This window comes from Mustelus asterias, chromosome 1, assembly GCF_964213995.1.
Source record: "Mustelus asterias chromosome 1, sMusAst1.hap1.1, whole genome shotgun sequence".
Classification (NCBI taxonomy): domain Eukaryota; kingdom Metazoa; phylum Chordata; class Chondrichthyes; order Carcharhiniformes; family Triakidae; genus Mustelus; species Mustelus asterias.
Genome location: NC_135801.1, coordinates 196,581,945 through 196,597,784, shown reverse-complemented (window position 1 = coordinate 196,597,784; position 15,840 = coordinate 196,581,945). Strand labels below are relative to the sequence as shown.

The window sequence follows — 15,840 nt, the reverse complement described above, 5'->3', positions numbered from 1 at the left end:
AAGTAGGCTTACATTAACACTGCAATGAAGTTGCTGTGAAAGTCCCCTAGTCGCCACACTCTGGCGCCTGTTTGGGTACACTGAGGGAGAATTTAACATGGCCAATGCACCTAACCAGCACGTCTTTCAGACTGTGGGAGGAAACCGGAGCACCCGGAGGAAACCCACGCAGAGACGGGGAGAACGTGCAGACTCCACACAGACAGTGACCCAAGGCCGAAATTGAACCCGGGTCCCTGGCGCTGTGAGGCAGCAGTGCTAACCACTGGGCCACCATGCTGCCCACATTATGATGTGGAGTAGTTGAGTGTAATAGTGAGTCTGGAAGAAGTTTACTCGAAGGTAACACCTAGTCCGGACTGTATCATTTTTATATGTATGTAGTTACGTGTAATCACTTCACTTTCACTTAACCACTTGCCTCAGTTCAGGGTCGGCGGGGGGTGGGGGGTGCAGAGCCTATCCCGAGAGACACTGGGTGTTAGGCAGGGTATGTGTGATCAATGCACAGTTGTTGTTCAGCCGTACAAGCTCTTGACATCTTCATGAGACAACATCCAATCTTACAACAGGAACCTGCAGTCCTTACCTGGTATATGTGACTCCATTCTTGCTTCAACATGGTTGACTCCTAACTGCTCTCTGAAGAGGTCAAACAAGACACCCAACTGCCTCAAGACCAGCAGTACAAGAAGATGGGTCACCACCACCTTCAGGATAAACAGGGACAAGAAATAACAGACGGCACCGGTGGCACTGTTGTTGAAATTTATTTATTAGTGTTACAGGTAGGCTTACATTAACACTGCAATGAAGTTAATGTGAAAATCCCCGAGACCCCACAGGCCGGGGACACTGAGGGAGAATTTAGCACGGCCCAATGCACCCTAACCAGCGCGTCTTTCAGACTGTGGGAGGAAACCCACGCAGACACGGGGAGAACGCGCAGACTCCGCACAGACAGTGACCCAAGCCGGGAATCGAACCCAGATGGTGCTGTGAGGCAGCAGTGCGAACCACCGGGCCACCGCGCACCGTTGTACGCTTCATGGTGCTGCTGTTCTATTTTTCAATTCCCAAACTTCAGTCGCATCTTTACACCGATGCTGCTGCTGCCGCTCTCTGTCAGCTGTGACTGGACCCTCACTTGATGGTCAGAAGGTCCAGTTCAGTGCTGAGGGAGTGCTGCGTGGTTGGAGGGTCCCTCTTTAGTTAAACTGAAGCCCTGTCTGCCCCCTCAGATGAAAGATCTTGTGGGCACGATGAGAAGAAGAGCAGAGCCCTGGATAATATTTACATGATGTGGAGACGCTGGTGTTGGACTGGGGTGGGCACAGTAAGAAGTCTCACAACACCAGGTTAAAGTCCAACAGGTTTATTTGAAGCACAAGCTTTCAGAGTCTCGCTCCTTCTTCAGGTGAGTGGGAGTTGTGTTCACAAACAGGGCAAATACAGACACAAACTCAATTTACAAGATAATGGTTGGAATGCGAGTCTTTCCAGGCAATCAAGTCTTAAAGGTACAGACAATGTGAATGGAGAGAGCATTAAGCACAGGTTAAAGAGATGTGTATTGTCTCCAGCCAGGACAGTTAGTGAGATTTTGCAAGCCCAGGCAAGTCGTGGGGGTTACAGATAGTGTGACATGAATCCAAGATCCCGGTTGAGGCCGTCCTCATGTGTGCGGAACTTGGCTATCAGTTTCTGCTCAGCGACTCTGTGTTGTTGTGTGTCGTGAAGACCACCTTGGAGAACGCTTACCTGAAGATCAGAGGCTGAATGCCCATGACTGCTGAAGTGTTCCCCAACTACCCAGCCTTCAGGAGAACAGTGACCATGACACCACACAACCCTGCCACAGCAACCTCTGCAAGACGTGCCGGATCATCGACACGGATGCCATCATCTCACGTGAGAACACCATCTACCAGGTACACGGTACATACTCTTGCGACTCGGCCAACGTTGTCTACCTGATACGCTGCAGGAAAGGATGTCCCGAGGCATAGTACATTGGGGAAACCATGCAGACGCTACAACAACGGATGAATGAACACCGCTCGACAATCACCAGGCAGGAGTGTTCCCTTCTAGTCGGGGAACACTTCAGCAGTTACGGGCATTCAGCCTCTGATCTTCGGGTAAGCGTTCTCCAAGGCGGCCTTCACGACACACGACAACGCAGAGTCGCTGAGCAGAAACTGATAGCCAAGTTCCACACACATGAGGACGGCCTCAACCGGGATCTTGGGTTCATGTCACACTATCTGTAACCCCCACGACTTGCCTGGGTTTGCAAAATCTCACTAACTGTCCTGGCTGGAGACAATACACATCTCTTTAACCTGTGCTTAACACTCTCTCCACTCACATTGTCTGTACCTTTAAGACTTGATTACCTGTAAAGACTCGCATTCCAACCATTATCTTGTAAATTGAGTTTGTGTCTATATAACCCTGTTTGTGAACACGAGTCCTCACTCACCTGAAGAAGGAGCGAGACTCCGAAAGCTAGTGCTGCCAAATAAACCTGTTGGACTAATATTTACACCTCAACCAACACTGCTAAAAAAAAAATTACCTGCCATTGATTAAACACTGGCTCAGTCTCACAACACTGGGAGTATTATCATAGAATCATAGAAACCCTACAGTGCAGAAAGAGGCCATTCGGCCCATCGAGTCTGCACCAACCACAATCCCACCCAGGCCCTACCCCCATATCCCTACATATTTTACCCACTAATCCCTCTAATCTACGGACACCAAGGGGCAATTTTAGCACGGCCAATCAACCTAACCCGCACATCTTTGGACTGTGGGAGGAAACCGGAACACCCGGAGAAAACCCACGCAGATAATGTGCAAACTCCACACAGACAGTGACCCAAGCCGGGAATCGAACCCAGGTCCCTGGAGCTGTGAAGCAGCAGTGCTAACCACTGTGCTACCGTGCCGCCCCGGTATTGTATTGTATCCAATTCTGAGTACCTCACCTTAGGAAGGATGGCAAGCCTCGTTGGAGAGGATATAGAGGATGAAAATTCCATGGAACAATTCCAGGGATGACGAACTGGAAAAGTTCAAGATGGTGTGGGATTTGTTTTGGTGTAGAAAGGAAATTGTTTCCACTGGCAGAAGGGATTTTCTTTCATTCATTGGTGGGGCTTGGCTGTCGTTGGCTGGCCAGCATTTATTGCCCATCCCTAGTTGCCCTTGAGAAGGTGGTGGTGAGCTGCCATCTTGAATTGCTGATGCAACTGAGTGGCTTGCCAGGCCTTTTCGGAGGGCGGTTGAGAGTCAACTACATTGCTGTGGCTCTGGAGTCACATGTAGGCCAGACCGGGTAAGGATGGCAGATTTCCTTCCCTAAAGGACATTAGTGAACCAGATGGGTTTTTCCCGACAATGGTTTTGTGGTCATCAGTAGATTCTTAATTCCAGATATTTTTGTATTGAATTCAATTTCCACCATCTGCCGTGCCAGCATTCGAACCCAGTCCCCAGAACATTAACTGAGTTTCCTGGAACAATAGTCTAGCGTTAATACCACTGGGCCATTGCCTCCCCTGAAGAGACAGATTTAAATCAAAAGAAAGCAAAGGAGGGCTGAAATAAGAAAGCTTTTAGACACGGCAGCTCGTTGTGATGTCAGACACGCTGTCTGAAAGGCTGCTGGGGGCCGGTTCAGCTGAGACGTCCAGAAGCAATTTGGTGACAGTTCCTGATGCAAAGAGAAAACAGCAGAAGGACTTTGCGAGAGTTATCCGATTATTTACTGCCCCCCCCCCCCTGCTAAGAACCAGCAGAGGTACGATGGGCTGAATGGCTTCCTTCTCTGCTGTACCATTCTGTCTTTCTGTGTCATGTTACTGTTTGTGGGATCTTACTGTGCGTAAATTTCCTGCTGTATTTCCAACATGGCAATGAATTCAGCGAAGTATTTCACTGGCTGTAAATCCTGCGGTCATTAACTACACTATACAACTACCAGTTCCTTCATTTATCACAGTGAGGTTATGTTTGATGGGCTGCGGATGTGGAGGCAGTTTACCAGTGTTGTGACAGTTTGTTGCTGTACTGGGAACTCTGTGAAGCTTGCATGTGGTCTGGGTGCGGGGCAGTCTGACCTGGCCCCGTGTTTGAGGCCAGGATCACACTCTCTGTTTACATTCTAACTCCAATGCTATTGGCTCGATATCCCCAACACTGTGCCTCATGTTCAGAAATGCTGACACAACTTGCTCAGTAAGTAGATTACATTCAGCAATGCCCCTGGGCGGCTTCAGCATGAAGCCTGTTCACACTGTGTTACTCTGTCAGCTACTGCCTTAGCCTCTCTCTGTCTCTCGTTGTCTCCCTTTGAAACTGTCTCCTTTTCTCTCTCCCTCTCCATGTCTCTGTAACTCTTTTCTGTTTTTTCTTTCTGCCTCCATCTCTATTTCTCGTTGAATTCTCTGGTTCTCAATCTCTCTCTGCTTCTCTATTTCTCTCCCTCTCGCTCTTGCTGCCTTTCTCTATCTCCTTTCCACGCTGCCTCAACTCCTTTCCCTGCTGGGCTTTCCCTCTCTCTTTGTCTCCCTCTTTTCTCTCTCTCTCTTTCTCCTCTCTCTGTTTCCATCTCCTCCCGCTCTGTCTCTGTTTCTATCTTTCTGCCTCTCTCTCCCTCTCTGTCTGTCTCTTTTTAATCTCTCTGTCTCTCCCTCTCTGTCTGTCTCTGCCTCTCTCTCTCCCTCTCTGTCTCTGTCCCTTTCTATCTCTCTGCCTCTCTCTCCCCCTCTCTGTCTCTTTCTCACTGACCCGTGATCCTTTATCCCTTGTGACGCACACCAGAAGGAACTGGTTCCAATCTGTTGCCAGATTCTGCCAGCTGTGTGAAGGGAACTTGATCTCTCCTCAGACCCTGAGCTCTGCTGTCTGTCTCACTCAGCCTCTTTAGCTGCTGCATTCCTCATAGAATCATAGAAACCCTACAGCACAGAAAGAGGCCATTCGGCCCATCGGGCCTGCACCGACCACAATCCCACCCAGGCCCTACCCCCATATCCCTACATATTTACCCACTAATCCCCCTAACCTACACATCTCAGGACTCTAAGGGGCAATTTTAGCATGGCCAATCAACCTAACCCGCACATCTTTGGACTGTGGGAGGAAACCGGAGCACCCGGAGGAAACCCACGCCGACACGGGGAGAATGTGCAAACTCCACACAGACAGCGACCCGAGCCGGGAATCGAACCCAGGTCCCTGGAGCTGTGAAGCAGCAGTGCTAGCCACTGTGCTACCGTGCCGCCCATCCTGAAATGTATGTTTTGAATTGCACCGATCCGATGTGAAAGATATCAAGGGTTGGGAGGGTAGTGTGTGAAAATGGTGTTGAGGAAGATCAGGCACAATCTCGTTAAATAGTGAGCAGACTTGAGGGGCTGAATGGCCGACTCTGTCCCTATGTTTGTAGTGGGGGAATGGGGGCGGGGGGAGATGGGGGCGAGGGGAGATGGGGGCGAGGGGAGATGGGGGCGAGGGGAGATGGGGCAAGGGGAGCACACATAGAACATTACAACGCAGTACAGGCCCTTCGGCCCTCGATGTTGCGCCGACCAGTGAAACCAATCTAAAGCCCATCTAACCTACACTATTCCAATATCATCCATATGTTTATCCAATGACCATTTAAGTGCCCTTAATGTTGGCGAGTCCACTATTGCTGCAGACAGGGCATTCCATGCCCTTACTACTCTCTGAGTGAAGAACCTACCTCTAACATCTGTCCTATATCTATCACCACTCAATTTAAAGCTATGTCCCCTCGTGTTAGCCATCACCATCCGAGGAAAAAGGCTCTCACTGTCCACCCTATCTAATCCTCTGATCATCTTGTATGCCTCTATTAAGTCACCTCTTAACCTTCTTCTCTCTAACGAAAACAGCCTCAAGTCCCTCAGCCTTTCCTCATAAGACCTTCCCACCATACCAGGCAACATCCTGGTAAATCTCCTCTGCACCCTTTCCAATGCTTCCACATCCTTCCTATAATGTGGCGACCAGAACTGTACACAATACTCCAATTGCGGCCGCACCAGAGTTTTGTACAGCTGCAACATGACCTCATGGCTCCGAAACTCAATCCTTCTACCAATAAAAGCTAACACACCGTACGCCTTCTTAACAACCCTATCAACCTGGGTGCCAACTTTCAGGGATCTATGCGCATGGATACCGAGATCTCTCTGCTCATCCACACTACCAAGTATCTTACCATTAGCCCAGTACTCTGTAATCCTGTTACTCCTTCCAAAGTGAATCACCTCACACTTTTCTGCATTAAACTCCATTTGCCACCTCTCAGCCCAGCACTGCAGCTTATCTATGTCCCTCTGTAACCTGCAACATCCTTCTGCACTGTCCACAACTCCACCGACTTTAGTGTCATCCACAAATTTACTAACCCATCCATCTACGTCCTCATCCAGGTCATTTATAAAAATGACAAACAGCAGTGGCCTCAAAACAGATCCTTGCGGTACACCACTAGTAACTGAACTCCAGGATGAACATTTCCCATCAACCACCACCCTCTGTCTTCTTACAGCTAGCCAATTCCTGATCCAAACCGCTAAATCACCCTCAATCCCATGTGTCCGTATTTTCTGCAATAGCTTACCGTGGGGAACCTTATCAAACGCTTTACTGAAATCCATATACACCACATCAACCGCTTTACCCTTATCCACCTCTTTGGTCACCTTCTCAAAGAACTCAATAAGGTTTGTGAGGCACGACCTACCCTTCACAAAACCGCATTGACTATCCCTAATCAAATTATTCCTTTCTAGATGATTATAAATCCTATCTCTTATAATCCTTTCCAAAACTTTGCCCACAACAGAAGTAAGGCTCACCGGTCTATAATTACCAGGGTTGTCCCTACTGCCCTTCTTGAACAAGGGGACAACATTTGCTATCCTCCAGTCTTCTGGCACTGTTCCAGTAGACAATGACGACCCAAAGATCAAAGCCAAAGGCTCTGCAATCTCCTCTCTAGCCTCCCAGAGAATCCTGGGATAAATCCCATCTGGCCCAGGGAACTTATCTATTTTCACACTTTCCAGAATTGCTAACACCTCCTCCTTATGAACCTCAATCCCGTCTAGTCTAATAGCCTGTATCTCAGTATTCTCCTTGACAACATTGTCTTTTCCCTGTGTGAATACTGACGGAAAATATTCATTTAGTGCCTCTCCTATCTCTTCAGGCTCCACGCACAACTTCCCACTACTGTCCTTGACTGGCCCTAATCTTACCCTAGTCATTCTATAATTCCTGACATACCTATAGAAAGCTTTAGGGTTTTCCTTGATCCCACCTGCCAGAGACTTCTCACCCATCTAACACACTCTCACCCAGCTAACCAAGGCTGTGGGTAATGAAATAGATCATGTGAGTGAGAGCTTTCGTATTGTGATAATGATTGAGAAAGAGAAGGGAATTCCGAATCCAAAAGGACAGGGTGGTTTGGAGCCAGTTTCCGGAGGGCGGGGGGAAGGAGAATTCTCAGCTTGTCCTCACGTTCATCCCACCAGCCTCCGCGCTCAAAGGATCACCCTCCGCCACTTCCCCCAACTCCAGCACGATGTTACCACCAAACACATCCCCCCCTCCCCAGTGTCCCACCACCAAACACCCCCCCCCCAACCCGTCCCCAGTGTCCCACCACCAAACACACCCCCCAACCCGTCCCCAGTGTCCCACCACCAAACACACCCCCCCAACCCGTCCCCAGTGTCCCACCACCAAACACACCCCCCACACCGTCCCCAGTGTCCCACCACCAAACACACCCCCCCCCAACCCGTTCCCAGTGTCCCACCACCAAACACACCCCCCCAACCCGTCCCCAGTGTCCCACCACCAAACACACCCCCCACACCCTCCCCAGTGTCCCACCACCAAACACATCCCCCCCAACCCGTCCCCTGTGTCCCACCACCAAACACACCCCCCCAACCCGTCCCCAGTGACCCACCATCAAACACCCCCCCCACCTCCTCTCCAGTGTCCCACCACCAAACACATCCCCCCAACCCGTCCCCAGTGTCCCACCACCAAACACCCCCCCCAACCCGTCCCCAGTGTCCCACCACCAAACACATCCCCCCCCAACCCGTCCCCAGTGTCCCACCACCAAACACACCCCCCACACCGTCCCCAGTGTCCCACCACCAAACACATCCCCCCAACCCGTCCCCAGTGTCCCACCACTAGACACATCCCCCCCCAACCCGTCCCCAGTGTCCCACCACTAGACACATCCCCCCCCAACCCGTCCCCAGTGTCCCACCACTAGACACATCCCCCCCCAACCCGTCCCCAGTGACCCACCACCAAACACCCCCCCAACCCCTCCCCAGTGACCCACCACCAAACACCCCCCCCACCCCCTCCCCAGTGTCCCACCACCAAATACACCCCCCACCGCCCCCCCAGTGACCCACCACCAAACACCCCCCCCAACCCCTCCCCAGTATCCCACCACCAAACACACCCCCCACCGCCCCCCCAGTGTCCCACCACCAAACACACCCCCCACCGCCCCCCCAGTGTCCCACCACCAAACACACCCCCCCCAACCCCTCTCCAGTGTCCCACCACCAAACACAACCCCCCCAACCCGTCCCCCGTGTCCCACCAGCAAACCCACCCCCCACTCCACCCCTCCCCAGTGTCCCACCACGAGACACATCCCCCCACCCCCATTTCTCCCCAGTGTCCCACCACCAAACATATCCCCCCCACCCCTCTCCAGTGTCCCCAAAACCACCCCTCCCCAGTGTCCCATCACCAAACACCCCCCCAACCCGTCCCCAGTGTCCCATCACCAAACACCCCCCCAACCTGTCCCCAGTGTCCCACCACCAAACACACCCCCCACACCGTCCCCAGTGTCCCATCACCAAACACATCCCCCCCAACCTGTCCCCAGTGTCCCATCACCAAACACCCCCCCCCAACCCGTCCCCAGTGTCCCACCACCAAACACACCCCCCACCGCCCCCCCCCAATGTCCCACCACCAAACACATCCCCCCCAACCCCTCCCCAGTGTCCCACCACCAAACACATCCCCCCCAACCCCTCTCCAGTGTCCCACCACCAAACACACCCCCCACCGCCCCCCCAGTGTCCCACCACCAAACACAACCCCCCCAACCCCTCCCCAGTGTCCCACCACCAAACACAACCCCCCCAATCCCTCCCCAGTGTCCCACCACCAAACACACCCCCCCCAACCCGTCCCCAGTGTCCCACCACTAGACACATCCCCCCACCCCCCCGTCCCCAGTGTCCCACCATTAAACACATCCCCCCACCCCCCCGTCCCCAGTGTCAGCATTCTGCAGCTTCCACTCCCTCCATGACATTCTGGTCCACCCTCCATCACCCCCAACCCCCCAGCACCTTCCCCTGCAGCGGCAGAAGGTGCTACAACTGCCCCTTCACCTCCTCTCTCCTCACTGTCCAAGGGCCCACTCACTCCTTTTCACTTGTACCTCCCTCAGTTCAGTCGACTGTATTCGCTGCTCCCGATGTGGTCACCTCTGCACTGGGGAGAATAAACACAGGCCGGGTGACCCACTTTGCAGAACACTTTCACTCAGCCTGCAGGCTGAGCTTGCTGTTTTAACTCAGCACCTTGCTCTCATGCCCACATCTCTGCCCTTGTCCTGCTGCATTGCTCCAATCCAGCCTGGCACATCTGGACCAGCACCTCAAGATTCAACATTGAGTTCACCAACTTTAGACTGTGACCTCTCTCCTCTATCTTTACCTTTTTTATATCCAAAATGTTTTTTGTTCTTATGTACAAACTCCCTCTCTCCCGTCCCCACTGGGCCATCTCTCACTTCTTCTTGCGGTTTGCTGCATTTTTGTTGTAATCTCTCCCAGCTCCCACTATTCACAGTTCCAGCTGTGCCACCCCCTCTTACACACCAGCCTCCCATCCATTGACTCTGTCTACACTTCCCGCTGCCTCGGCAAAGCAGCCAGCGTAATTATGGACCCCACGCGCCCCGGACATTCTCTCTTCCACCTTCTTTCATTGGGAAAAAGATACAAAAGTCTGAGGTCACGTACCAACCGACTCAAGAACAGCTTCTTCCCTGCTGCTGTCAGACTTTTGAATGGACCTACCTCACATTAAGTTGATCTTTCTCTACACCCTAGCTATGACTGTAACACTACATTCTGCACTCTCTCCTTTCCTTCTCTATGAACGGTATGCTTTGCCTGTATAGTGCGCAAGAAACAATACTTTTCACTATATGTTCATACATGTGACAATAATAAATCAAATCAAATTTTAAAGTTTATTTATTATTGTCACAAGTAGCCTTACACTAACACTGCAATGAAGTTACTGTGAAATGCCCCTAGTCGCCACACTCCGGCGCCTGTCCGGGTACACTGAGGGAGAATTTAGCACGGCCAATGCACCCTAACCAGCACGTCTTTCGGACTGTGGAAGGAAACTGGAGCACCCGGAGGAAACCCACGCAGATACGGGGAGAATGTGCAGACTCTGCACAGACAGTGCAACTTCAGGAAGCGTAGTGGAGAACATGCCCCTGTCTACATCAATGGGGGACAAAGTAGAAAGGGTCGCGAGCTTCAAGTTTTTAGGTGTCCAGATCACCAACAACCTGTCCTGGTCCCCCCATGCCGACACTATAGTTAAGAAAGCCCCACCAACACCTCTACTTTCTCAGAAGACTAAGGAAATTTGGCATGTCAGCTACGACTCTCACCAGCTTTTTCAGATGCAGCGTAGAAAGCATTCTTTCTGGTTGTATCACAGCTTGGTATGGGCTCCTGCTCTGCCCAAGACCGCAAGAAACTACAAAAGGTCGTGAATGTAGCCCAATCCATCACGCAAACCAGCCTCCCATCCATTGACTCTGTCTACACTTCCTCGGCAAAGCAGCCAGCATAGTTAAGGACCCCACGCACCCCGGACATTCTCTCTTCCACCTTCTTCCTTCGGAAAAAAGATACAAAAGTCTGAGGTCACGCACCAACCGACTCAAGAACAGCTTCTTCCCTGCTGCCGTCAGACTTTTGAATGGACCTGCCTTTCATTAAGTTGATTTTTCTCCACACTCTAGCTATGACTGTAACACTACATTCTGCAGTCTCTTGTTTCCTTCTCTATGAACGGTATGCTTTGTCTGTCTAGCGCGCAAGAAACAATACTTTTCACTGTGTGTTAATACATGTGACAATAATAAATCAAATCAAAATCAGACAGTGACCGTTGTGAGGCAGCAGTGCTAACCACTGTGCTACCGTGTCGCCCTCTGTTTTTCTCTCTTTAGTTCTGAGTAAGGGTAATTCGGACTCGAAACATTAACTCTGTTTCTCTCCCTATGGATGCAGCCAGACCTGCTGAGTTTTTCCAGCTCTCTCTATTTTTGCTTGGAATTCCAGTATCCGCAGTGTTTTCCTGTTTCCATTAGTCCGTGCTCTTTCAACGGGAGGGATACAGGAGAACTCTCCCTCTTGTCCTGGGACTCAACTCACATCTCAAAAAAAGCCGATTGTCTGGGATCTTGCTGTGTGTAAATTGGTTGCTGTGTTTCCTACTTGGCTACACCTCGGGGACCGCAGCAGCTCCAGAAGGAAGCTCACCACACCTTCTCAAAGGCAATTCGGGGTGGACAGTAAGTGCTGGCCAGGCAGCGACATCCATGTCCCCAGGGCGAATAAACATAAACTTTAAAAGTACTTCATTGGTTGTGAAGTACGATAGGATGTTCTGAGGTGGTGGAAGGTGCTATAGGAATGCAGACTCTACTTCCCGTGTGTATTTGAACCACATTCATTTTAACAAGTATTTCCTTTCTCCCTTCCCACTCACCTCTCTTCCTCCCTTGCCTCATCTCTCATTCCCTCACCTCTCATTCCCTCACACCCCACTCCCTCCATTCTCCCCAACTCAACCTGTCCCTCATTCCTATTTCTCCTCTCCTCTCTTCCCTTCACTTCCCGACCTCCCTATCTCTCCCCTCATTGCCCATGTCTCTCCCATCTCCATTTATTCTCATCTCACCTTCCACATCTCCCATTGTTCCCGCATCCACCATGCTCTCACTCCCCATCTCCCCTCACCCCCATCTCCCCTCACCCCCATCTCCCCTCACCCCCATCTCCCCTCATCCCCATCTCCCCTCACCCCCATCTCCCCTCACCCCCATCTCCCCTCACCCCCATCTCCCCTCACGCCCATCTCCCCTCACGCCCATCTCCCCTCACTCCCCATCTCCCCTCATCCCCATCTCCCCTCACCCCCATCTCCCCTCACCCCCATCTCCCCTCACCCCCATCTCCCCTCACCCCCATCTCCCCTCACCCCCATCTCCCCTCACTCCCCATCTCCCCTCACCCCCATCTCCCCTCACTCCCCATCTCCCCTCACTCCCATCTCCCCTCATCCCCATCTCCCCTCACCCCCATCTCCCCTCACCCCCATCTCCCCTCACCCCCATCTCCCCTCACCCCATCTCCCCTCACCCCCATCTCCCCTCACCCCCATCTCCCCTCACCCTCACCTCCCCTCACCCCACCTCCCCTCACCCCCATCTCCCCTCACCCGATCCCCTCCCTCTCCTGCCTTACCCCTTCCTCTTCTACATCCCACTATCACCCTCTCCCTCCCACCTCCTGTCCCTCTCCACCTCCCCTACCCCTCCCTCCCACCACCCTCTCCACTCCTCCTGCCCCCTCCCTCTCTCCCCTCCCCCTCACCCCATCCCCTCGCCTCCCCCTTGCCCTCCTGTTGACAGGGTGGAAGATGTGGGACCTCGGTGCGACACTGATGTTCCTCGGGGTGTGGGTGCTGCTGGTTTGTGGGCAGCAGACGACAGTGGCCCCCCCGCAGCAGGAGAAGGTGACGGTGCGATTATCGGGCTATCCTCGCAAGCACAACGAGGGCCGAGTGGAGGTCCTGTATGAGGGAGAGTGGGGAACCATCTGTGACGATGACTTCAAGCTGGATAACGCGGTGGTCCTGTGCAGAATGATGGGTTTCACCACAGCCACAGGGTGGACGCACAGCGCCAAGTACGGCAAAGGGGCAGGTGAGACCACTCGAGTGATACAGTCACTCTCCGTCACCCCTCCCTGTAATTTGTACCCCAAGGAACAGTGATAGAATCATAGAATCCCTATGGTGCAGGAGGAGGCCATTTGGCCCATCGAGCCTGCACTGATCATAACCCCACCCAGACCCCATCCCTATAGCCCTGTGTATTTACCCTGCTGATCCCCTTGACACTAAGGGTCAATTTAGTATGGCCAATCCACCTAACCAGCATGTCTTTTGGGTGTGGGAGGAAACCGGAGCACCCGCAGGAAACCCACGCAGACACGGGGAGAACGTGCAGACTCCACACAGACAGTGACCCAAGCCGGGAATCGAACCTGCGTCCCCTGGCGCTGTGAGGCAGCAGTGCTAACCACTGTGCCACCATGCAAATCTGCTTCCACTCACCTTGCAGACAGAGCGTTCCCGATTCCAGCCACTCCCTGTGTGGAAAGAAATTCTCCGCAACTCTCCTCAAGTTTTTCTTTGCCAATCTCATTGAATCTCTGTCCCGGTTACTGACTCCTACAAACATATGAACAAGGAGGAGGCCATTCAGCCCCTCGAGCCTGCTCCACCATTCAGTAAGACTGTGGCTGGCCTGATGGTAACCTCAAATCTGCATCCCATCTACTCCCCATCACTTATCACCCCCCCCCCCCCGATTGATCCACCTGTGTTAAAAATATTCAAAGACTCTGTCCCCTGAGTGAAAGCACGTCTCTTCATCTCCATTTTAAATGGGTGACCCCTTATTTTTAAACGGTGGCCCTTAGATTCTAGACCAGGCGGCCCGGTGGCACAGTGGTTAGCACTGCTGTCTCACAGCGCCAGGGACCCGGGTTCGATTCCCGGCTTGGGTCACTGTCTGTGCAGAGTCTGCACGTTCTCCCCGTGTCTGCGTGGGTTTCCTCCGGGTGCTCCAGTTTCCTCCCACAGTCTGAAAGACGTGCTGGTTAGGGTGCATTGGCCTTGCAAAATTCTCCCTCAGTGTTACCCGAACAGACGCCAGAGTGTGGCGACTAGGGGATTTTCACAGTAACTTCATTGCAGTGTTAATGTAAGCCAACTTGTGACACTAATAAATAAACTTTAGATTCTCCCACAAGAGGGAACATCATCTCTGCATCGACTCTGTCAAGATGCCTCAGGATCTTACTTGTTTCAATCAAGTTGCCTCTTACTCTTCTGAACCCCAGCGAATACAAACCTAACCTCGCCAACTTTTCATCATACGACAACCCGCCCTTTCCTGGTGTCAGTCTGGTAAACCTTCTCTGAACTGCTCCCAACACATTTACATCTGTCCTTAAATAAGGAGACCAGCACCGTACACAGTACTCCAGATGTGGTCTCACCAATACCCTGTACAAATGAAGCATTACCTCCTACTTTTGTAATTCATTCCCCTCAAAATAAACAATTCCATTCTTTTTGGTTTCCTAATTACTTGCTCTAACTGTATACCAGCCTTTCATGATTCATTCACTGGGACACCCAGATCCTTCTGCATCTCAGAGCTCTGGAATCTCTCACTATTGAGATAAGCTTTTTTTTTCTTCCTGCCAAAATGGACAATTTCCCACATTATACTCCATTTGCCAGATCTTTCCCCACTCCCTTATCTTATCCATGTCTTTTTGTAACCTCCTTATGATCTCTTCACAATTCACTTTTCCACCTATCTTTGCATCATCAGCAAACATGGCAACCATCGCTTCAGTCCCCTCATCCCAGTCATTTATATAAATTGTAAAGGGTTGAGGTCTGAGCACTGACCCCTGTGGCACACCACTCGTCACACCCTGCCAACCTGAAAATGACCCATTTATGCCTACTCTCAGCTTCCTGTTAGCTCGCTAATCTTCAATCCATGTCAGTATGTTACTCCCTACACCATGAGCTTTAATTTTCCACAATAACCTTTGATGTGGTATCTTATCAAATGCCTTCTGGAAATCTAAGTACAGAACATCCACTGGTTCCCCTTTATCCATATCACATCAGGGCGGCATGGACAAGTTGGGCCGAAGGGCCTGTTTCCATGCTGTAAACCTCTATGACTCTATGACATGTTACTTCCTCAAAGAACTCCAGTCAGTTGGTTAAACATGACTTTCCTTTCACAAAACCATGTTGACTCTGCCTGATTACCCTGAGCTTATCCAAGTGCCCTGCTATAACTTCTTGAATAATAGCTTCTAACAGATGTTAAGCTAACTGGCCTGCAGTTTGCCACTGTCTCTCTCCCTCCCTTTTTGAATGTTGGAGTTACATTTGTTATCTTCCAATCTAATGGAACCTTCCCCAAATCGCAGGGTTTTGGAAAATTGAAACCAATGCATCAACTATCTCACTCGACACTTATTTTAAGACTCCAGCTTGTCAGCCCACAGCCCCAACAATTTACTCAGTACCAATTCTCTGGAGTTTCTTCCTTCCTTTCTTTTCCTGGTTTCTAGCTGCTTCTGGGATGTTGTATTCTCTCCAGATTGACACAAAATACCCATTCAACAAATCATAGAATCATAGAAACCCTACAGTGCAGAAGGAGGCCATTCGGCCCATCGAGTCTGCACCGACCACAATCCCACCCAGGCCCTACCCCCACATATTTTACCCGCTAATCCCTCTAACCTACGCATCCCAGGACTCTAAGGGGCAATTTTTTTAAACCTGGCCAATTAACCTAACCCG

General features: G+C 51.4%; 1 protein-coding gene across 3 annotated transcripts in view; it reads left to right on the top strand.

Moving 5' to 3' along the window:
- The window catches only part of LOC144501245 (lysyl oxidase homolog 3B-like), a 151,257-nt gene that overhangs the window by 10,014 nt on the left and 125,403 nt on the right, over positions 1–15,840 (top strand). For 2 of the 3 annotated variants that reach the window (XM_078224742.1, XM_078224733.1), the window contains exon 2: positions 12,845–13,138. In XM_078224742.1, the coding sequence (XP_078080868.1) occupies positions 12,845–13,138 (294 nt within the window). Of the gene's footprint in view, positions 1–5,234; positions 5,309–12,844; positions 13,139–15,840 lie in introns of those variants that run through there. The other variant, XM_078224752.1, reaches the window with a different exon arrangement.